We start from the raw sequence: 24420 nt of genomic DNA on the forward strand, positions 1-24420 counted from the left end.
CATTGTACGGTGCAGGGACATCTATTAAATCACGGTGCAGGTGGCTTGTACACAGGGTCTGGACAGGTCCAGCATGGACTCCAGTGATTCTGCAGGTTGCCTGCATGTGCAGTGGATGTAAATATTAGGAGACAGGGCGTCTGAGCGATTGCCGCTTAGGTAGGAAAACACTGCTACAACAATACCACTGCGTTCATAATCCTCCACGAGTGTTCGCTGCCTTAGTTAAATATGCAGAGACTGATGGAGATTGCTCGTGGATTAGTGTCTGGTGTGAGGCGTGCCAGGGATTGATTAGCATAAGCAAATTTCTTCTCCAGCTTCCCATCAGCAAGGGAAGAATTGCAGCAAGCAGTCCCTCCGCTGCCTAAGGAGGAAAACTGCTCAGGAGAGGGGAATAGTTAGCACCCAGTGCCAGCTGGTAGGGACTGAAGTAATCCTAAGACTTTGTAGTGGGAGCATCCCCATAGTTTTCCTTTCAGAGCTCACAGCCTGACTATTTAATTTCTATTTTGCAAGCAAATGAATTTTGGGGATTGCAGAGCTTTTGTCCTTGCAGTGTTTTTTCCTCTGCAATCTTGGTGGTGATCCTGTTTCAGTAGCTGGGCAAACCAACGACCCAAAGGCCAGAACAAATAGAATAGGGATCTGGGCTGGTTTTTGTTTATTTGCTTGGCTTTTTGTTACTTCTGTGTTTATCAGAATGAGGAGCAGAAGCCAGCAAATAGGGGTTTTGAGCAGGCAGAAGTGCTCTGCGTTATGATGGAAAATTCAGGGCTGGGCTCCGAGCTTGTGCTCCTAATGCAGAGGTCCAACCACTTTTTTGTGCCGCTCTGCAAACATCGTGTGTGTGTATCGGGATCCCCGGGGACTGTCAGCTGGCCGTATGACATTGATCCTTTCAGATGGAGCCTTGGTAGTGCTGGGGACAGGGATTTGCTGATAAAACAAGCTTCAGGTTTGGTGATGATTGAAAATGCAGGGTAGTTCACCTGGCAAAATACCTGCTTATAGGAATGAGATTCCATCTCAAAGGCAGCAGACATCTCCTCGAAGAAATCCTGAATTCTGTTGGAAATCGATATTTCAAGGGACACTGGTAGTCTGGGGAGAAACCTCTGTAATGTACCTTCACGTCCTAGCAACCTCTTTAGGGATTAACATCTGAATGCTAAATATAGGCCAGAACAAAGGGCCGTGCTGAGGAGTTAAGCAGTGTTTTACAGCAGGTGAGGAAGGCCACTATGAGCTCTCTGCAGCTCTGGAAGGATCACATTAGAAGTTTGTTATGCTTGTAGCGCAGATGCACTTTTCCCTGCCTCTTGACAAGTAAAGGAAAACTCCGGCCAGCTTTAAATACAGCCATTAAGGCTTATTAAATACAGGGGCAAATAAGTCATTCCGCAGCATTTCCATAAAGCGGTGAGTAGCTTGCATTAAAATAAAAATCCTTGTGAAGCTGGAGCTGATTTTACAGGCTGCCTTCCTCACCAGGCAGTGATTTGGTAAATTGCTGGAAAGAAGAAAGCTTTGATAGGAGAGGAGGGGATGAAGCTGACAGAAGATGTCCAAAGCTGTCTGATTTTCAAACTAGGCAATTACTTACTTCACTGGCTAAAAGCAGGGCACTCAAATACTGAACCCCTGCAAGGGGTTCCCATCGCAAGCAGCCCCACAGAAATGGGAGAAGTCCATCAAAGGCCAGGGCTGAGCAGGGAGTTCAGGCTGTTGGGAACCTCGGCAGCACCAGGACATCTCTCCCAGTCACAGGCATCACTGAGCAGCCCTCAAGAGATGCCCACAGCTGAGGGGCTACTAGTTTTGAGCCCATGAAGGCTGGGGACAAAGCTAATAAAAAAATCTGTGTGCTCCTACACAGAGAGAGCTGGCTTCTCCCCCTCCCCATTTCATCTGATACCAATAGGGGGCTGGATCCGCTCTGATCCCTATCAGAACAGCCTTGACGTTAAAGTGAGTTATCCAAAGTTGCCCCTCATCAGCTGCAGGCTCTTGGAAACATCTGCCAGGATTGTCTGAGCCTTCCCTTTGCCTCAGTGGCCGCAGCGAGGAAGCCGAACAGATCCAAACGCCGCCGGTCACGTTTCCTCCATGAGGCCACAGCGGGGCCAGGGAGCAGGCCTGAGAAGGAGGTGGGCGGCCGCTGGTGCACACCAGGAGCTGAGTGGCAGGAAAAATGGTGTTTGTCCATGGTAAACGAGGAAAGGTGTCCCCAGGAAAGCAGGGAAGAAAAGGAAAGGCTGAGGGTGTTGCTGCAGGCATCCTTGCACCATGGTGGCTGCGGTGCCGCAGGAAGAAGCCATCTGGTTAGGACACAGCCGACCCCGTACCCACAGTGTGTGTTTTTGAGGTTACAACAGCTGATGGAAGTGACAGAAAGCCCACTGAAAGTGATGGTAGCTCTGCCCACAGCAAAGCCCATCTCAAAGCACTTGAGGGCCATTAATTCGTGCTCAGGAGGATGCAGCTTTTGTAGCTGGCCTGGTGTTGCCTGCCATCCCCAGGGCAGCGGTGTCCCTTTAAGGACAGCACACGAGCTGTGCTCCCGTAATCCCTTCTCAGGGGCCTGCCCCGTCCTCCACGCAGCCAGGAAATGTGGGACAAGCAGGGTTTTGCGATTATCTCGTGCTCTGCAAAACTATTCCCTCTGTGCTTCAGACAGAGCTTGCTCCTGCGGAGGGCAGGAGGCCGCAGCAGCTGGCCAGGGCCGCCACCCGCAGCGCGACACCTCCTTGTGTCACCAGCACCCGCAGGGCCACGGCAGCACGAGTGTGTGTGTGTGTGTGCCCTGCCCTCCTCTGCCTGCCCCCTATGTGCACTTGGTGACTGTCGCTGAGCCATCTGGTCACTGTCGTCTTCAATGGAGATCGTGTTGCGCTGCTCGCTCCCCCAGGGATGCAGTTACTGGGTGCAGCGAGGACACCGGCTCTGCAGCGGAGGGAGCTTCCCGCATCCCTCAAACTGAGCTTGTTTTGCCCACTTCGTGTCCGAGTGATTTGCACAGCGAGGCGAACGGTTGTGAAGGAGTTTGGTGGAGTCAAAAATCACGCTTGTACATTTTGATTTTTGTCCAAAGGCTGCGTGCTTCCCTCGAAACCCCATTCCTCGACAGAGCAGCTGTTCCTGGGGGGTGAGGGGGCTGAGCCATCCAGGCTCTGCTGGCTTTATGGATCGGTTTGGAAGCACCACTGCTTTGCCACCATTTCAAGGCACGTCAAAGAGGTGATTTAACTCCCTGGTGCTCAAAGACATCCAGCTTGACTGCCTACCGACCTGGGAGGAGAGGAGTGGAGCAGTGCAGTGTCTGCACACGCACCTTGGGTCCAGCCCATACCAGCTGTGGAAATAGGAAGCAGCATTTTCAGCAGCATTTGGTTGACTCAAGCAAACTTCCAAGGTGATTACAGGACCCCGGAGGCAGTTCTCGTAGTGATTTCCAGGGGCTCAGTTGGCAGAGAGTTGCTCTGCACAGGGACTTCGCAACCGAGCTCTTCCAGAGTGCATCACGAACAAATGTCCTTCCTCTCAGCACTAAATAAAATCCTCGCTTTGGGAACGGTTGAAGCATGACTCCTCTTGCTGACACTGGCTCTTGGGACTGACAGCAGGGCTCTTCTGACAGGAGGGCTTTGAAAAGAATTGAGGGGGCAACAGACGCTGTAATTCAGCTACATCCTACAGCTGGGCGTGCTGGGGAAAGGTTGTCATTTCACAGCATCACCTCCCAACCTTTTTCCTGTCCCCTGGTTCTCCAAAGTGAGTGCTTCTCAACTGCATCTCAGCCTGCAGCTTTGTAAGGCCAGGAAGGTTGACAGCCCTTGGGCTCAGGCTGTTTGCATGGTGCACAGAGCTGCTTTAGCCACACTTTGCTGGCTGGGCAAACCCAGAGCCAACGTGTAACCTGGAAGTGGCGCTGACTTGTGGCTGAGAGATTTGAGTTTTGTACCAGTTTGATAGCAAGGTGGAGAAGGACAGAAGCCTTTGGCTACCCTGGGGATAAACCTTGTTTTAGCATCTGCTCTGGGTCAGTTTCTTTGAAGCTAACGTGCTGGATTTGCGTATGTTCTTGAAGCAAGCTTTAGCTCGTATCTAAATGTTGTGTGGAGTAAGGCAGAAACACGTATCCTGCTGTTAGTCATCGCTACATGGTCTGTTACTGGGCAAAGCACGTGGCAGATAATGGCAGCACTTCATATCCGGGCTTAAAAGGAATGAGAGATGGGACAAGATGACACCTAACAAGGCTACTTTACTTTCTACCTCCACGTCCAACATCTCTACCACTAGTCACTAAATCCCATCACAAACTACTTTAGTTCCTTTATAAAAGAAACCTATACCCAGAGTTTTGACCATTTTGCTTCAGGGTTTCATGTTAAAAAAAAAAAAAAGAGAGAGAAAAAAAAAACATGCATTTTTTTCCTAACCCGTGGCTGGCAAGTCTTGCTGCATCTCCTTCAATGTCTTATTTCCAGCCAGGAGTTTTCTGCTGGGAGTCACTGTCCCCGAGTAATTCTTTACAGAGATCGACTTGATGTGGACAGCAAGAGTTTGGTAGTGTTTGGGGATCCTACTGCTGCTGGAAAGCAACCTGGATCGCCAGGGGATAGCTCCTTATTACTGAAATATTGACTTCCCTTATCCCTGGCTTTGTAACTTGTAACTCTGCATGACTGATGGAGCATCTCTGTGCACATCTCTTTCCACAGATGTAGCCGCACCTGCTGTTGCTCTCTCCTTTTGCTCTAATGGAGAACTGCATTAGCAGTCCTAGGCCTTATTCACTAAGAAGTGATAAAGTCCCATCACGAAATGTCAGATCAAATTCTTCCCTCTGTCCCTGCCCTTTCCTCAGCCCCTGGAAAATGTCTGGTAGTTGACAGGACAAAGTAGAATTTGGCAAATTGTTCCATTAGATAAAAAGGGGGAGGAAAATTATTCTAATTCCTCAGTCCAGCCTGGTTTTCTTTCCTTTTTTTTTTTCAGCCTGACTTTTCCAAGGGCAACGGGAGTGGCAGAAAGGGATAGAACAGGAAAGCTGAAAATGATGAGCTTTTTCAAAATAAAACATAATTGTGCTTTAAAAGGAACCAAGATGAAATTAAGTATTTTTGAGTTACCAAAGGAAACTTTGAATTGTCCCAAAGCCAGTTTGTTAGTTTCAATCCTCAGCTCTTTAGCATTTTTAAGAATTGTCATAATGTGGAAAGAATTAAAATTAAAAAAAAAAAAAAAAAAACTGCACAAAGGAGAAACCTTTCTCATCTTTCTTTCTAGTAGTTTGTATAGTGCTACCCTGGGAACATGCCCTGCTCATCCTTGTGATGTCGGGTGCAGGATGAAGCACAGCCCCCCTGGAAGAGGGGCAGCCTGCCGTGCAGAGCAGGAGGTGTGTATTTGCAGAGCACTGCTGGATCTGGCACTTCTCGCTTTGTTTTCCCTTCTCTCGATTATGTTTGTTACCAAATGTGCAGCTCTGAGTGATGGCTCTGAGTGTGAGCTCTGAATTTTAAGCTATGAATGAAAGGGAAGAGGCTGGAGTATCCTGCACTGATGGCCAGCTTTGTTGCCATCAGTGGGATTTCTGCAAGAGGCTGTAATGGAGCCAGGATTAGATCTTGGATCTGTTTGCTCCTGGTATTGGTGTTCTTTAGCATCCACCTGTGCTGAATCAGGCTGATTGAATAAAAAGTTAGAGGGAAAGATGGGAAAAGCCCTAGCAAGTGGTGTTAAAGCCATCCACAAGCTTAAGACATCTTCATCCTTAGCAGCAACCCCAGGGCTGGGAGAAGAGGTTTTACTCGAGCTTCTCTAACGAAGCAGCTTCATGGTTGTGTGGTCAGGCAGTTGACATGGAAAGTGTTTTCCTAATAACGGTGGTGATGAGCAATCATGCAGAATTTCTCGGAAGAGGAAGGATGTCTTAAGCTAATTCTAATTTGGGTAATTTCCTCTCGAGCGCTGAATTCCACGTACATGTTCAACCACAGGTAGGATCCACATTGCCTCAGTGCCTACTTCTTGTGCCCAGTGGTGTGCTCTGCTGACCCTTGAACATCATCCAGATCTCTCCAGGCCCCAGGCTATCGATTGTGACAGCCCATGCCTTGTTTTTTTTCCAGGATCTGTTCAATTCATGAGACAAAGTGTACAATTCTGCAGTCAAAGGGTTTTGTTGGTATCTTGAAAGAGGATACCAAAAAGGGCATGGGGAGAGTCTGCTGTTTACCTGCTTTTAGGACAAAATGTAGAAAAAGTAAAAACACAATTAACACAAGCATTTCCTGCACCTACCCTAGAGGTGAATGTTAATTTAATACCTTACTGTAAGGTCTCAGCTCCTCAGCTTCCTGCCCTATCCCACATTGCCCTCTAGCGAGAACATTTCAGAGTGATGCCTTCTGGATTTCAGCTGCCAGGATATAAAAGGTGGTGCTTTAGGAGCTGAGGACATGGCTCTGTTTTGAAGGGGCTGTTAGCTATGCAAAACAAATTGCTCGAGGAGGAGCAGCATTCACCCATTGCAGGGGGAGCCTTGGGAAAAGGGGCACAGACGTGTGTGTGTACCTGCATCTGGCAGCTCTCCTGCAGTCGGCTTTTTGTTTGAGCTCACTGCTCGTGCTTGCATCTCCCTGCTGCTGATGGATCACAGGCAAAAGGCCTCCACTTCTTTCTGCTTTGGAAAAAGGGAAAATATTCCCCAGTTTTTGTTTGTTTATTTTGAAGGATTTTGTGTTTGTGTGTGTGTTTGTCTCACCTGTTGCCCCACGAAACACATTTTGGTAGTGTTTTTCTTTATATACACGTGGTCTGACAGCTCTGCCTGTGGTTTGGAAACCATCCCCAGACAAACCTCTGTCCCTCTTCAGCCCAACAGGGGTTGAATTGCCAGAGTGCCATCAGGGTAACAGCCGTGGCCGTTCCCCTGCCGGATAACTCTGTTAAAACTAAACTCTTCCACTACAACCTCAGTGCCAGCGCTGCTGGTGGGCGAGTGACAGACACCGATGCCATCTAGTGACCAAAAAAATGCGCCGTGGATGTTTTATAAAGTGCCACGGGAAGTTTTGTAGCCCTGGGAAAGAGGGCGATGGTGCTGGGTGGGCACAGGGCAGAAAGCCCTTCCCCTGCTCTCCTTCACATCCCACAAGGTGCTTCGCAGCACCTGGGGTCTCCCAGGGGAGGCTTTATGGGTCCTAGGTGAGCAAGACATGGCCTCGCCACCACAGGCCAACACGTCCCTGGCCGTGCTGTCCTCACCACACACGCAGCTCCTCTCCGTGCTGTTCAGCCTTGCCGGTGATTCCTTCAGAAAGCCTCTTACAAGGCTCCGCAGGGACTTGTTGTTGTTTGTCCGTCCCACGTGAAGGCGCTAAATATGCTCCCATTGTCTAATTTACAACTGCTTTGTGTTATCTCTGCTGCCGCTGTCTCTGGATTATCCTCGCGTCCCGCTGCCGTTCCGCCCGGGATGGCTGAGAGCTGGCGGCGTGCCTGCGGCGTGCCTGCTGCAGGGCCAAAATGGGAGTGGGAATAAATGGTTCTAAATATTGTATTAAAGAAGTAAGTTGTTGTCTCACAAGAGCTCTCTGCCTGGCATTGCTTTGGCAATTTCCTGCAGGTTTTGCAGGAGGAGGGAGTCTGCAGGAGAGGTCTGAGTAGCCGTGTGTCTCGGGGAATATTTGCTACGTGATACATGCTAGGGAGAAGGCTTTCACGGGTTTGAATGGGGGCTCCTACCTCTCTAAAGGGACTTCATCCAGCAGTCTGTGACAACTCACGATTTCATAGATTCGTTGGATCTAAATTCTGCAAATATCCCAGATTTAGCTGGGGGTAGCAAAAGTCCCTTCATTGTGGAGAGAATACGGGTCCGCTTTACCTCGAGTAAGACATCCTTCAGAGTGGCCAGACAACCAGAGCACAGTGTATGGCCACAGTCTTCCCAGCTGAATAGAAATCCTTCAGCATTATCACAGCTTCATCTATTCTTTTTCCTGAAAGGCTGTGGAAAAGCAAAAAGCATTAGGGTGCCCTTTTGTCTGAAGCACTCGACACAGAGACATATCTGTATCTATTTGGTGTTAGTAGGGCAATGCCGTCTCGTAGGAGCCAAGCAGAACAACTTGCAAGGAATAATCTGAGCCAAATACTAATTTTCTATTTTCTCTCTCCTTGTAGGGATCCTGTTTACGATGCTGGTATTTGGGCCAGCCTGTGGATTTATCTTGGGCTCCTTCTGTACCAAAATCTACGTGGATGCTGTCTTCATTGACACAAGTAAGGAGAAAGGGGATTTGTTTAAAATCAAGGGTATTGATGTATCAGCATGACAACATTGATGCGTGCAAGTAGGACGCTGCTTCTCATTTCATCTTGAGTGCCCCTTATGTATGTGTATCATTTTTAGAAGTTTTTTATTTATTTTTTGACTAGAATTCAACTATTTTCAACTTCATCCCCATAAGCAACAGGTTTGTAGTGGCTAAAAGATCAAAATATCACAGTGGCAGAGCACACAGGGCAGCATGGGTGGAGTCATGCTAGGGGGGCTGTGTCCAGAGCAGGGCATGAACCTTGGAGAGCTGCCACCTGGAACATCCAGGCACTCTGGGGGATGCCCACCCATCAGACCCACACCAGCACTGTCTGAAAATGACCAAGTTCAGTCTCACAGCATTGTTGTTTTTTCCCAAAGCAGTGTTAATTATTGCTCACCTTGACTCTGCCCTTGGGTTAAATCGTTGGCAAATTGTCTTTTTATTCGTTAAGAAAAACGTGTAAATTCTTGTATTGCTGCCTGCACTGTGCCCTCTTTGCCATTAGAGGGCAATGTGTAACAGGCTTTTCTCCGCTGCTCCCCAAGCCCTCTGGCTGTAGGCTGCAAACCTAAGACTTCGTGTTGTCACCTGTGAGGGTGTGCTCCAGTTTTATGATATTGCAAATACATCTTCACAGGATGCATTTGGATGAAGTTTAGCCTTGCAGTGGTCAGAAAAGAATTGTGCGAATCTGGAAAAGTGCTGCTGGCCTTTCTTGGTCTTACATGTATGTGGCAGGTGAAGAAATCTTAATAATATGAAATGAGAAGTCTTTTAGTTTTTGGATGGCTGAAACTTTTAGCTATGGCTTGGTCAGAGAGGCATGGCCCCTTCTTACACCTTGCACACCTATCTCAAAGACTCATATGATTCTGTAGGCAGAGGAGCTTGCTTGAATCCTGCTACGCATCTGATCATTAAGTATAATTCACTCTGAAATACGAATATGCAGAAGAAGACATTCCTTATCCAGTAGGTGAAGCTGTGGAACTCCTCACCACAGAGCATTAAAAGTTTGCAAGTGGGTTGAAAGACAACTGCATGAGATTATAGAAGAACAAATGGAAAAGCCACCAAATCTATCTTAAAAAGTCCCTAAGCCACAAACTGCAAGAAGCAGGAATAACACCAGGAATACGTTGGCTTGAGTCTTGTGCACTTTTTGGACACCTGCCGTTGGTACTATCAGTGCAAGATGCTGGTGAAAAGTTAGAGGGCCCATCAGGGTACAGGGAGGGTACAGCACTTTCCAGGGGCAGGTCCAGCTGCCTTTGGCCATGGTCTTTTGTTGAAGTCTGGGGCACACATGGCCACGGTCTCTTTTGTTACCAGAAAAAGATTCAGCCTTCAGCTGGCTCTGCCTTGCAGCTTGGGGCACTGCGAGGAGACTGAGCTCCAGGAGGTGAGCCCGATCCCGCTCCTTGTTCCAGACCAGAGGTGTAGGGTGCCAGGGCAGCTGCTGCACTGCCTGCCGTGCAGGGCTTGTTATAGGATGGGGATGTGAGGGAGACCTTTGTTTATATGGCTCTTCTTGTGGCTGTGTTCCCAAGAGCCTGAAAAAATGCACTTCAGGCAGGAGGAAATAACAGCCGAAGAATTCAATCCTCCCAGAACACTATATTTCAAACTTTATATATATTTGAGAGCTACGCGTTATTTTCCCTAAGGAGAAAAGAGTTTCCTTCTGTCTCTGCGAGAGAGACAACTTGATTGCCTCACTTGAGACGGATTTTTCAGAGTGGCTGTAACCAGACAGACATCGTGATGGGGCAGCTTGTTCCTCCAGCCACGTGGGGCCCGGTCTCCCCCAGGACCCAGCTCCCAGTGCTGGGCACCCTCCGCCAGCACACTTAGTGGCTGTGGCAGCGAGGTTGCTGTTGGGAATACAATTTTTTCTCTCCTGCTGCTTATTTTTATTCCCCCGAATTGACTCCAGTGCCTCCCTTTTCCTTATCTCTGCTGAGTGGCAGCCTGTAGGATACTCGTTTTTTACTCTGCTTTTCTTCCTTCTCTGATATCTCCACATTTCTGGGCCAATTTGCTGCAGTGAGTGGGTTTCTTTCACCAGTGTTCAGGAGTGTTTCACCCTCTTTACAGTCACAGGTGCCCAAAAAGCCCAAGCGTCCTTTATCTATCAACCATTTCCCTCACAGACCACGTCCACAGCCGCCAGCTTTTGGAGAGGCCACTGAGGGTTTATTTCCTCTGCACATTTGACACACTGGGCTGGTGATGCCCAAAACCTTGGTGCCAACAGAGGGGACACTGGTTTGTACACAGCAGCATCCTGGAGCTGGCAGGGCCGAAGACACTGGAGAGAAGCCCTGATTTCAGGGTGCTGCAGAAGCTGGACATGCCATCAGGATAGACAAGTGAAGGGTTGCTTATCCTAAGGACCTCTTACAGGAGAAGGTCCGTATGTGCTGGTGGCTCACAGGAGAGGGGTGTGGGATGATCTGTAGCCCCTCACCAGCCAACAGAGCCCCCAAAAATTGATTTCTAACCTACAGGATCATTAACCCCTTGTGTTCCCTCCACGCAGCCCTGCCACTTACACCTGTGCCCTCTTGCAGGTAAGCTGGACATCACTCCGGACGACCCTCGGTGGATCGGTGCGTGGTGGGGAGGCTTCCTGCTCTGCGGTGCCTTACTCTTCTTCTCGTCCCTGCCGATGTTTGGGTTCCCACAGTCCTTGCCCCCGCGGCCGGAGCACGCCGGGGAGAGCGAGCAGGCCATGCTTCCCGAGAGGGACTACGAGAGGGCCAAGCCGAGCAACGGGGTCCTACGGCACCCGCTGGATGCGGAGAACAGCACGACCTGCTTCCAGCAGCTGCGAGGTGAGGCACTGCCCTCTTGTCACGTTCTCTGTGAGAGTCAGCGACAGGCTAGCATCTGGCGGGATTTATAATTGGTCTCTGATTCGGGCTACCTACCTCTACCCAGAAAAAAAAATACAAACCTAGTGTCCTGAGATTTCAGTCCCTAGCTTCTAATTATCTCTGGCATTGTCCTCGTTTTAAAGAGAGACTTTGTTCCACTTGAAAGATTTATTTTTTTTTAAACTACAAAGCTTCTGAAATCCGTGATAGTCCTGTAGGGTTGATAAAAATGAAGGGGAACGCAGTTGCCTAAGCAGTTTGTGAACTTCTCTCCAGTCTACTGTCCTGCTTCCCTCTGCCTCCTGAAACGGAGAGCGAGCCTGCACGGCTGCTTCAAAGGGACGGGGAGCTCCCAGCACTGGGGCTGCAGCAGGGCTACTGCAATCCCAGATACAAGGCAACAAGTGCTTTACCAACACAGCTCTTAAACTGGGATGGGGAAGAGAGAGATACCAGCCCAAATGGCAGCAAAGCAGCGGGGTAGAAAATAGCTTGAAGCAGTTCGGAATAGAAAACCCTACATCGTGTCCTGCAGTGATGTCAAGGGGCCTGGATCTAATTAAGGCCAGCTAACGACCTGGCATTTTGCAGGAGTGTGGGTTTGTATCCTTTCCGTACTCTGCACCAGAAAGTCTTTCATCCAAGAGGGTGGTTCTGTAGTCCTGGTGGTTGCTTCCCACTCTCTGTCACAGTGGCAGAGCAGGTTTCATTATTGCCTAATACATTTTGATAAATGAGGACAAAATCACTTACTCCCTGTGCAGTCACCCTAATTGGGAGTTGAACGAGGTACATGAGGGAGGGGAAAAAAGAGGCTTTGGGGAAAAAATGTTTTCTTTAAATATAAAAATGGTTTGAATAGTTGATGTGGTTGTTCATTAAGGGAAGGTCAAAGATGTGAAACTTTGACTTGATGAGAAAATTCAAAAGAAAGGAAGGTAAAAGGATACATTGTTTGAAAATGTGCCAGGAAAATGAACTTTGTGATCCTCTTGTCTTTGTTGCAAGGATTTTCGCAGGTTTGGGAAATGGGCTTTTTCAATGGTATGTCCATCTGGATGATTCTGTGGCTTTTGTTGGCGACTCACTGGAGCATCTGTTTCTGGCTGCTTAGTTTTTGGAGTGGGCACTAGACATTTTTGCATTTTTGTAGAGAGGAATAATATATGGCATGTCCTTGCTGCAAGGAAGGGTGTCAGTTCTGCCTGGGGGTGGTGCTAAGCAAGCTGAGGTTTTTGCACACCAAGAGGCCAGTAGAGGGGGGGTGCCACAGCATCTATTGCTTGTTGAAGTACAGAAATGTAAGTGTCACTTCCATATGCTTCAAAGTACTGATTGCATCAGGAGGCACTACAGTCCTCCACGTTAGTCTTCTCATTGCAGGTAAATCCCACTTCGGATCAGTGAGCTCCAGAAGTCTCTTTGTAGATGGACTTTGAAGTACAATTTACATCGCATCAAATAAGACAGGGAACGACCTTTTTAGTCATGCCTTTGCGGCTGTCACAGATGACATGGTGTTGGTAGCTGCCATCTCCTTTCAAGTCCCTTGGCACTGTTGTCGCAGTCAGAACGTGGTCAGGAGTCGTATTTGCTGAAGTGCCTGCCTGGAGGAGGTGACCAGACCCCACAAGGGAAGACAAACATGCTTCTCTCACTTCTGATGAGTAGTGTTTAAGGTGATGGCTTGAATCTTGCTGTGTGTATGCATTATTCTGCCAGCAGCTGGAAAATATATGTGCATTCCTGCATGGTAGGATCTAATATCCTTAATCCATTTGTTGGCTGTATAAGGTTTCCTTTGGGGAAAGCTACACCTGTTAATTCTTTTCCTTAGGATTAAAAAGAAGAGATAATTGCATACAGAGGTTAAAAATATAAATGTGTACGTGTAGTCACAAGTTCTGTCCTATCATGGGCTTTAGGGTTTGCATGCATTTGTGGAGCTGAACAGCAGAGAATGTACCTGTACGTGGGTTTGTGGGTGGAAACGTTCATCAGGAATTGTGTGGCCAGTAACTCCAAGACCTTTTTCATATCTGTTGTTACTGCAGCTCAGTCCTGGACAGGTGTGTATGGGGCATAAGTCCATGCCTGCATGGAGGTGTGGGATTGTCCATCTCTTGTGCTTAGTTATGGGAAGGAAAAGTTCTTCCTCTGGACTTTGTGTGAACATGTTGAATCAACAGGGCATTCTTGGAGGCTAAACTGAAGGTCCTTTTTGGCTGTTGAAGAAAAAAAGAATTCACATCTCGCAGTGACTGCTACAAGTGACTAGACGTGGCAGGAGAGAAGGGGGGTAGTGTAATTTGGAGACGTGCTCCCAGCTGGGTCATGGCTGTCAGCTAGTGACAAGGCATGTCTGGCACATGGGAGGATGCCTGAGACACTACAATGTTTGCTGAGAGACAGTGAGACGTAAGGCTGGGTGAGATTCCTTGGCTTTCTCTAGCCTTAGCACACAGAAGAGCTGTGACTAATACAGGAACAACCTTCTCGAAGTGTTGGAAAGTCTTTTTCATCTCTACCAAGGCCTAAATGGAAAGGAGGAGCCAGCTTTAGGGAAGCCATAGCATTTCTTTTTGTGGGGTATTTTCACGATGTGAAACCAAGCATCTTTAAGAAGAGCTTCAAACTTGCAATGAAAACCATGCACCGTGCTGCAGGTAGGATATGCTGGCTGGGGCAGCTCTTCTGTGCCCCCAGAGAGCTGGGGAAGGAGGCTGAGCCCAGGGCAGTCCCTTTGTCCCCCTGGCTGTCCTCAAGAAAGCCCGGGGACAGTCCTGGGAGGTGCTAACCATCACCAAACTGGAGAACGAATGCTGCACCCTTTTCTGTGATCAGTGTTTCAGTTAAGCAACACAAAAGCATTTGGGAGCACAGGAAAGCAAAGGATTAATAGCAGGGAGAGGGTGGATAAATGCTGCCATTGATCTTTGCTCCCAGCTGGCAGCCTGGCAGGGTTGTTCTCATCCAGCATTCTTCATGTGGTCCACAAAAGCAATTCAGGCGTGGGCTGCAGCAGTCCTTGCTGTCCCGGGGGCACGGCTCTGCTTTCACACCTCTGCTCTGCCCTGGGGACCTCTCTGCTATTTGGGGCCGGAGATGACGTTCGGCTCTGTCAGGGCACCTGTGCCCTCTGCTCGTGTCTGCCACGCATCTGCCCCTTGCTCCACATCAACACGCTGCCTCTAACCCACCACCTGCTCCGGGACGTGCTTGGAAATGCTCTGTCAGAACCATTTTTCCCTATGAAAACATTACTTTTGTTGAATTCAAGTGGTCAGCGCTGATGAAATTTGGTTTCAAAATGCTTCCTTGGCTTTTTCTTTAACTCTCCCGAAGCATTCCGCTCTAAATGCATTTTGTTTTGTAATTATTTAAACCAGAAATTCATTACGTCTGTCTAGCGAGAGATATGAAAAAATGGCACGGGATTGAAATTGATATGGAATCCTTCAGGTTTGGAGATAGAAACTCATTCACAAGGAATTAAAAGCAAACCCACTGCGGAATTAAATGAATTTCAAAACTGCAAATTCCCTCAATTTGGAAACATTTTGCTTTCCACCCAGCTTCATTTCCAAGAGCGTAGGAGAGCTGAGATATACAGCTGACAGCTGTCTTGTCTTCTGTTCGGTTCCTTCCTGCTTTCTGTGCCGATCTGCTGAGTACCTCGAGAGAGCTCCCCTGGGTCCTGGCTCCCTGACCCCACGAGTGCTCTCCGGGCAGACAGGTAGTGCTGGGCCAGAAGCTCCCAGCTGTGCACGGGTCCCAACCTGTATCCCTCTGTGGGCATTCATGGAATTGAGCAGGATTAGCAGGTCCCACAAGGAGTTTCAAATTTACAGCTCTAACATTTCCCAGTGACAACCTTTTGGAGAGGGCTCCAGCTGTATGGCCGTAGAGGCGAGTCGTTGGCCCAGATCTGTTGGTCCCAAGACCTTGGTTCCTTACCAACACCTAAAAGGCTTGCTGAGAAGTCCTAATTGTAAGGAAGGGGAGGCAGGTGACCATGAAATGCTCTACATCAGGTTGGTGCTGTTGCTGGAGGCAGGGCAATAGACTATAGGAACCCACTGCCCAAGAAGCCTGTTTGACATGGGCGTCATCCTTTTCCTTCATACTCTTTTTTGGTATTTATTTTATGAACTTTGGTATATTAAGCTGACTTGAATTATCTCTAGTGCCTCTTGCTTTATCCCATCTTCTCTCTCCCTATTACAGGAGCTTCCTCTTTCCAGGAGGTATTTTCTTGCTGTCTTCACTCTTTTCTTCATCCCTTATTCCTCAAGCAAGCTGCAGATCTTGCCTTTTGTTTTTGTTTTGTTTTGTTTTTTATTATTAATATTATTCAAATTTGAGACTTGCCTACGTTGCTGTTAGAAAGTAGTATTTTGGATCAATGCTAAATTTTGTCTTTCTCCCATCCCACTGTCCTAGGTGGACTGGGCTGTAAACCTCCCTCTAATTTATTACTTTGCTTTCTGTGTTCCTCATCTTTACTGCAAATTGAAAACATGTCTCTGTAGGGTGCTCCAACTGGAAAAAGGGGCCTTGGTGATTGTAATGCTCCAAACAATTCATTTCAAGCACCAACATGATGATTATAGTTTGTCGTTTCTGGAGAGTAGTTAAACCTCATGTAATGAGGTTGCCAATTATCCCCGGTACTCCCCGATGTTTAGTGACAAATCAAAGCTACTTGGTGTACATAAGTGCATTTGCTCGCCGAGCCCGTGGTCTGTCACCCACAGCTGGCCCGTCAGCAGGAGGGGATGCTCGACAACCTCAGCTCGAACTGCTGGTGCTTGGCGTGGTGTTGCTGAGGGTGGTAAAAGGTGTGAAGGTGAGGGATTAGCAGGGGCGTCAGAGAGCTGTGGGGCATCCTCCCAGGTCCCTTCCAACCTGAACATCCTATGACCAGTGCTGAAGGCTTCAGCTACTTGAGCAGGAGGAGAGGGTGATAAAGTTTCTACTTCTTCTCAGTGTATTGTTGTTTCTGTGACGTATCTGGTGTGTTGGGATGAGGATGTTAAATAAGCTAATCCTTCTGACCATGGGAGGGCGAGCCTCCCTGTGCCTTGTCTGATACAGCTAGCGGGTTCTCCATGAAGACTTCCAAGACTATTTTGAATCCCAAAGTCCTTTCCCTTTTTCCATTCAATGAGTGGACTTCAACATCAGATTTGTAGCTCCAAAATGCAGCTACGAAGCATGCAGCTAACCTTTTGGGCTGGAGCACGCGTCTAAATCCTGATTGAGTCAGCAAGGCGCAAGGTAACGTTTATCATCACTTCCACTGGGATCACCTCCAGGGAAGGAGCACCACGCTCAGCTCTTGTGCTCCTGGGGCTTTCCTGTCCCCCACCAGACATCTTCCATTCCCCCTTCCTACCCAGCACCATATGCCAGACAGCTGAATGTACGTCACTCCAGTCTAGGGAGAGGTTTTTAAACTTCACTGCTGACTTTTAATCTTGTTCCCAGAGGTATTTCACCCCAAGAACTGAGACAGATAAGGCAGCAGCAGGTGTCAAATGAATCATCTTAACGGGTGGCAGTAGCAAGATGAAAGGATATTCATTTCTTTGGGGAGCCTCTTGTCATTTTCCTTAGAAAATAAAAGGGAATGAGTTGGCCCATGCTGAGAGAAGATGGTGGAGGCTGCCAGGCATTTCCACCTTTGCTGTTGTGCTCTTTGCACTGGGTTTTGTATTACACCCTATTATATAGCTGGTACAGAGCCCCGTTGCGTTATGCACTGGTCAGATGTGCAGAAAAGGACAAACTTGTCCCAGAAACCTCACGCCCAGATGCACAGAGAGGATGACCAGTGACAAAGTGGTGGGATTTACTGCCAGGCAAGGCAGTCGCGGCGGCCTTCTCACTTGTGTGAGATGCTGCAGGGACTGCAAAACCCTTCCTCTCCTCCGTCGTATATGAGGGATGGGTTTTCACTTTGTAATGCATGAAGATTTGGTACTGGCCGTGCAACCTTCAGCAACAAATGTCCATGATCTTTAACTCCATCTTGCAAAAGACAGGCTGTCAGTGTTATTATTTGGTGGGTGAAGTTACAGAGAGACTTCTGTGTCTTTACATTTGAATTGGCACAAAGCTACATCTCAAGGAATCCATTAATCTTGTACAGATTGAACTCCAGAGGCACAACAGGCAGTAATACCTTAAATATGGCTTTCCGAGCTCAGCTCTGCCAAGTCCACCTTTGCTTTTTCCCTTCTTTTCCTGGCAAGGAGGGGAAGTTCTGCGGGTGGCCCCCAAAGAACTGAAGGAGGCAGCAGGTAGCTTCTGAGATGTGTCCTTGTCTGAATCTCCCAGACTTCTTCTTCCCTGTAATTTTTTGTTTTGTTTTGTTTTTTAATAAGTCCTTTCCCACTAAAAAGTGCTGTGCCTCCTGCACCTTCATTATGTTCAGCAAATCCTCAGGAAGCAAGAATTTTATACAGCACGAAAAAACATTTGTGATGTAAAGAGACCAGAAACTGTGGAGTGGTCCCTTCCAGAAAGGTTAGATCAAACCTAATTATAACCTTTTTTTTTTCTCCCAAAGAAAGAACCGTGGGGACCCAAGCAGAGCCTTGACAAAGAGCTGTGCATTTTCTTGCTGAGGCCAGTGCAATTAGATTTCACACCAAAAAAAGCCCTAAGGGAAAATAGAAGCCACACCAGAGAAATCTGTCATCTGGCAGACCCTGGTACACCAGAGGTGGGTGGGGAATGGATTTTCAAAATGCAAATAGGGGCCCATTGAGGCTTCACTACACTTCAGCAGGGTAATTTTCAAACTTAATGATTTTCACATTTAATTCAGGGAGAAATTAGTCATCAGGTATTGAGACAAAGCAAGGCTCTCTCCTGTACTGCTATGCTATCCTCTTCAAGCTGTGTTATCTCGGCAATAATTAAAATGTTCACTGAAGTAGAAAATGTGCTATCTGATTCATTAGCCAAATTTCCCTTTGTAAGGTAACTTGTGTTTCCTTATCGGAAATAGAGACGAGCTTGGAAGAGGGCTCAGGACACTAGTGATGCAGGAGGGAAGAGCAAGGGATCATGAAACTAAAGCAGGGGTGTGTGTGTGTGTGTGTGTGTGTGTGTGTGTGTTACACAATGAGGAGCTCAGCACGTCCCCTGCTACCCCTGCAGCCACCGAGGCTGGTAGGGGCTAGGCACAAGGTGTCGTTCAGCTGCTCAAGCTCAGGTTTGTGGGAACACCCAGGCTAATCTGCCTGGCCTAGGTGTGGGATCCTTCATGCTCATGAGTGCCCCTGGGCCAGAGAAGAGAATTTCAGCTTGCACACAAATGTGCTGCAAGAAGATGTTGGCGTGTGAGCCAGTGTTAGGTGGGAATTAAAAATTGAAGCAAACCTGGATGGCAGGAAAAGGAAGGGCCAAATGTGAGCTTGGATTAGCTTGTGTCTGAAAGCTTGAAAGAATGTGGGTACTATGTACACTCATGGCACTTATCAGCTGACTTGGTATTGTTCATGGGGAACAGGCAGGGAGAGGTGAAGGAAAAAGAGAATATCAGGCTCTGACTGACGTCCCTTCAAGGGAAACGAGAGCAATGCTGGAAAACATTGATCCTTCAAAATTTCAAAATCATCCTTAACCTTTAGGAATAATGACAGATGACTTCTCTTTGCACCTCCTGGTACTTTAGATGACACTGTGGGGTTTGTTTCATCTGGTGTTGCCACTTTTCGACCAGTTTCTCTGTGTAGAGTGGAAATTTAGCCCTAATACCATGAGTTTGTCCTCAGGAGAGTAGCAAGGCACCTTCAGCACCTCGAGCAGAGCCTGCACGATAACACCTCTCCCTTTTTCCTCTCTTCTAGTGATCCCCAAAGTAACAAAGCACTTGCTCTCCAATCCTGTCTTCACCTGCATCATCCTGGCAGCCTGCATGGAGATTGCCGTGGTGGCGGGCTTTGCTGCCTTCCTGGGAAAGTACCTGGAGCAGCAGTTCAACCTCACCACCTCGTCTGCCAACCAGCTGCTGGGTGAGTAACCACAGGGACCGCCGAGCCTCCAGCATCCAAAGGCACTGAAATATTCAGCATGACTGGTAGCTGCAACCACGCTTGCTGATAAGGCTGCTCAGAAGGTAACTTGCCCAGCATCCAAAGATGTGATGGCCCTGAAGTTCAGCAAAAATCCTAACCAAACTGGGCCATTGGCACAATTACCTGCCAAGCTACAGGGCTGCCCATCTAGCTACTTATCTCCTGGTTCAGGTATTCCAGATTTCTCCAGTTTCTCCTGTTAGTCCCCTCCTTTCCTCTTGTACTGAAAATGAGAGGACTGCAATCATCAGCTGAAACAGCTTCAAAAACCCCTTCTCTCTGACCATGCTATGCTGCTGCTGTTTCCCATGTACTCTTCATTTCTCGACATTCATTCATTCTCTGTCAAGATACTCATGCATAGGCAGGATCTTCATTTATTTTCTCCTGCTGCTCATTTCCAAGCAGTCTAGCAATTCGTTTGTGACAGCCATTCTCTCAGCAGCACCCATCTGAAATATCTGCGGGTTGATCTTGGCTGATCTGCACCCACAGCTCACCAGATGGGCATCTGGCAGTGACCTGTCAAAAACTGAGACATCGTGAAATGGATGAATCTTAATATCGAAATAAAAAACTTGCAAGCTGCTCTCCTGACAGTTACTTATTTTCCCATCGAACTCAGTGATATCTTCTGGTTTGGGCCCAATTTTCCAAAAGAAACAACCTCGTGCAGTCAATCTTGCCTCCACCGGCAACGCAAAACTTGCTGGTGGATTTTAATGGGTTTTACAGAAGGGCAGAGGTCTCCGAGATGTCAGGTTCTTGTAATTTTCCTGAAAATTAAAGGCTTGGCAAAGGAAAGCAACTTCAGTATTGGTCCAATGGAAGAAGGACAACCACTGTGCTGTTTGAAGGAGGGTGTCTGGCTGGTCAGCGTGTGTGGCCAGCTGGCCAGCCAGCAAAGAGGGAAACACCGTGAGCCAGAGCACGTCCTGCCTCTGACCAAGCAGGGTGTAGGAGACTTTGATACTTCCACCATCCACACAACTTGTTTAATTTAAGCAGCGTTGCTGCCAGATTTCCCAGGTGGCTTTTGTGGGAGTCCAGAAATGTGAGGATTTGGATGCACTTCTGAGCTTAGCTTGGGAAGGTGAGGTTTGGAGTGCAACTGGCAGCACAGGGATTAAAGTGAACCCAGACACGTTCAGTGTGATAATGCCTCTCTGTGCCTGGAAAGTGAGTCACTTCTGGCAGTGATTTTGCATCTCGCAGTTTAAGGAGATTCTGTAAGGGAGGCTTAGCATTTTCAAATGCAACTATTGCCTAATCTCTGAAAATCAGACTGCTTTGAAGTATACCAAGTGGGGTTCACCCAAAGCTTCCAGACACCTTGGAATATTTGTGACTTCTGGCTGCCAGCTGTCACACGACGCATTAAAGATGCTGTTGTTTAGGTTAAGGCGGGCCACCCTTGGCCATTTTGGCATCCTCCTAAAATATGGATGAAAACTAGAAGAAAATTGTGGCTCCTCCAGCGGTAAGTATACATCCCTCTGTGTGGAGCAGCCCCAGTCCGTGTCCTAAAACAAGGCCGGAGAAAACAGCGCGGATATAATTGTGCAGTGCCTGAGGCGAGGAGAGGAGCGGGCTGGTGGTCGGTGAGTTGGTCTGCCATCCCAGACGGGCTCTAACTCAGTCACTGCCAGGTGTCAGCGCTTCTGTGGCTCCTGATTGATGACTGCTAAGAAGAACACGCCTGAGTGAATGAATATCAGCTCCGGTAGTTGACCATTAGAAGGTTTCCCAACGATAACACACAGATCTGATTGCTGAGAAATACAAGCCTGTAGCAGTGTGGTTCACTGACCCTTACCTGCACTTGCTGATAACTGTTTTTTTTCTCTTGCAGGGATGACAGCAATCCCATGTGCGTGTCTGGGCATATTCCTGGGTGGCCTCTTGGTGAAGAAGCTCAGCCTCTCTGCTCTGGGAGCCATCAGGATGGCCATGCTGGTGAACCTGGTGTCCACAGCTTGCTACGTGTCTTTCCTGTTCCTGGGATGCGACACGGGACCCGTGGCAGGGGTTACTGTTCCCTATGGAAACAAGTAAGTCCCCAGAGAGGTTCAGGGTCTCCCCTCCATCCAGCCAACAAAGGGCACATCTCTCTCAGCTTTGCCAATGTAAGTGCCACATAATTGTCCTCGATGAGCAGCCTTCAGGCAGTGCCGGCCCACGGGCAACCATATAGCAAGCAGTTTAAGGAGGGCAGCGTCGAATAATGCTCTCACTCTCGGGGCTCTTCATACCACATGTGAGAGCTGAGTGCCTGCAGCTGGCAAATGAGCTTTACTAAAATCAGCCAAACTGAATCAAAGGTGCCAGACCCAGTTCTGAACCCATGGCCACCTACACAGCGCTCGATCCACCACGCCAGCTGGTTTCTCCTGGCAGTGAGGGACATAACGCTGCTTTGTGTGTTTATTGGAGTGCCTGAGGGGAATTTGTAGAACCAGGTTACTGACACATGGAAATTTGGATATGGCGGAGAGAGCACGAATGGCTCCAAACACATTTTGATGGGAGTAACGAGGTACCCAGTTCACTGTAGCATTCACAGGACTTGGAGAGTTATTCCCTGTTTTCTTTTCTGGTGCTCCTCAGCATGCAGTAGTGACTTTTATGAAGATGAAAACTTCAGGCTCTCAGCTGTTCACTTCTCCAGAAAAACACAGAGCAACCTCTCTGGGCATGTCTTAGGGTCTCCTTGGGGCTGCTCATTGAGAAGACGAGGCAGCCCAAGTTTCACATTAGATTTCCTATTGCAGAGGGATGGTGGCCAAGGCATTTCTGTCCTCAGGAGAGACTGTAGCCTGGATTTCCTCAAGCTGGGACCTTGATAGCCTGCCCACTGCTTTTTGTAATTTGTTTGCCTTAACTCACCCTCCCTTCAAAGCCATCTTTGTGCAGCAGTGATTGGAAAAGCTGGCTGGTATCATTATACTACCTGTTAATTTCTATTTCTGCTTCTCTTACAGCTCAACTCCAACCTCATCTCTGGACCCATATTCCCCCTGCAATAACAACTGTGAATGCCAAACCGATTCCTTCACTCCAGTCTGTGGTGCAGATGGGGTCACCTACTTATCTGCCTGCTTTGCTGGCTGCAGCAGCACGGTAAACAGCCTTTCCTTGGCATCTCTCACCTGTAGGAATGACTCTGTGAGAGCAAGTGAGGGAGGGTAGTGCATATCTGGTCGAGTCACTCAGTTACAGTCAGCAGTGGTTAAGCCCCCAAGTCTCTGGTCCTGAGCCATTGATGTCTCTCACTCTGTTGCCTTCATGCCCGCTGGCTCTGGCGGCAGTGTGCCAGGGGCACTCATAAAGCAGTATGGGTTTTCCCTTCGTTCTCCTCCTCCTTGTCATCCCCCTTTCCAGTCTTTCTTCTCAGCACTGAAGCAGAGCAGCACAGGAGGAAATCTGTGTATGTGCATTGACAGAATCCCGATCTTCTGCAAGAGCTTGCTGGCCCAAACTGTGGGGAAAACTCTTTTCTCCTGCTGCTCCCCGTCTCCCTGGTTCTCCACCTGGTAGTGTTCACCCTGGCCAGTCCTTTCTACTTTTCTACTTGCTTTTTTCCCCGAGTCTGGTTCCTAGACACATATGACCAACTCCTGATTTTATTCACCCTTGTTTAAGATTTCCTTCTGCTCCTCTTGCTTCTCTCTTTCACTCCTTTTCTCTGAGGCAATGGCAAGAACAGTTGTCAAGAGAACAGAGACTCCCTCTAAAGACATTCTGCATTTTTCAGTTCTCCATTTCTAAGAGTTTATTCCTTTAGAAAGCTCTTCAAGACCAAGCCATCTCTGTGTAAAGACGAGGAATTCTTAAAAGTCTGCTTTTCCATTTTTTACTGCTGAAATGCTAATGCCTGCTGGGTTACACTGCAAATGAAGGCCTGTCGCTCCCGTGGGGGGGAATTGGCAGGGTTTCTGCTGTCTCTGCTCCCTGGCTGGGGCCGTGCCAGGCGCAGTGACCGTGTTGTGTGGAGCCTGAGGGAGGTGAACCCAGTAGTGGTGACCGTTTGCAGCTTCAGGGACATCAGCGCTCACCGCGTGCAGTTATCCCTCTGTGGTTTCATCCTTCCTTTTTGAGGAGACATCAAACCTGCCTCCCCTCCCTGAAGAGACAAACCGCCTGCGAGCACCAGGCAGTGAGGCACAAGCTTGCTGCTAACAAGTGCAGACTCGCGGTACAGATGACCCGGGAGCCAGCTCATCTTGCTGAAACCTCTTCTCTCCCGAATTCCCACTCCAGCCTCAAAGCTGAAGGCGGCCCTTTGAAAAAAAAAGGAAAGTGCCACGGATTCACGGTGCTCTCAGCAACCCCAGAAGGGACCCACGAGCCTGTGGCCTGGGCCATGGTACATGCAAAGACGTTACCTCCTGCCCTCAACCTCCCGACAAGAGACAAGCCAGCACTTCGGGCAGCAACGTGAGCGTTTTGACAAGAAGCCAGCTTGTACAGAGCACACAGAGTGGTGTCTCACCAGTTCGCCGAGCCCTTAGCAAGAGTACGACCAGCGTTGTTCGTGTCTAGAGTGCAGGAGCGACCGCCTTGCTGTGCGACTCAGGGCAAAGCTTGGGCTCCTCTGGAAGGAGCGCAGGAATGAAAATTCAGCTTGGTCCATTCAGCGAGCAGCTGCCTGACCTCGCGCTCCATGAGAGCAAACCTCTGAGCAAGAACCTCTCTGTCCTTTCCCCTCTCTCTTGCTCATTCATTCTTTCTTTTCCTTTCATCATCATCTTGGGGTTCTTTTTGATGCTTTGGTTTGTGTGGTTTCTTGCAGTACCGTTTTGAATACAAATTAGTGAAGCAGTAGCATCCTCTAGAAAGGGCATTATCAAAAATTATGGACCAGTTTGGCCATGTCATGGCCCTGAGGCAAAGCCAAATTTCCAAACCAGGTTTTAAACCCATAATCCAGGTAATGACCTGTCTAGAGGTTCTTGTGAATGTTATATGCTCGTGATGAGCCAAGGGTTGCTTTTTACTGGGACATAAAATTCTCTGAATGCTTTATTTAACTTTAGTGCATTGGATGTTTCTGACTGCCTCTCTACATTTTTCCGCTGTGAACAATTTCCAAAAACAGCGTGTAGCTCAGTT

General features: G+C 48.3%; 1 protein-coding gene across 1 annotated transcript in view; it reads left to right on the forward strand.

Annotated features, from left to right (window-relative positions):
• SLCO3A1 (solute carrier organic anion transporter family member 3A1) overlaps positions 1–24420 on the forward strand; it is a 124837-nt gene that overhangs the window by 86748 nt on the left and 13669 nt on the right. The window contains exons 3-7 of the mRNA XM_082768831.1: positions 8200–8298; positions 10913–11176; positions 19081–19245; positions 21161–21359; positions 22290–22428. Of these exons, the coding sequence (XP_082624957.1) occupies positions 8200–8298; positions 10913–11176; positions 19081–19245; positions 21161–21359; positions 22290–22428 (866 nt within the window). The remainder of the gene's footprint in view (positions 1–8199; positions 8299–10912; positions 11177–19080; positions 19246–21160; positions 21360–22289; positions 22429–24420) is intronic.

The sequence above is a fragment of the Aythya marila genome, assembly GCF_965140915.1.
Source record: "Aythya marila genome assembly, chromosome: 11".
Classification (NCBI taxonomy): Eukaryota; Metazoa; Chordata; class Aves; order Anseriformes; family Anatidae; genus Aythya; species Aythya marila.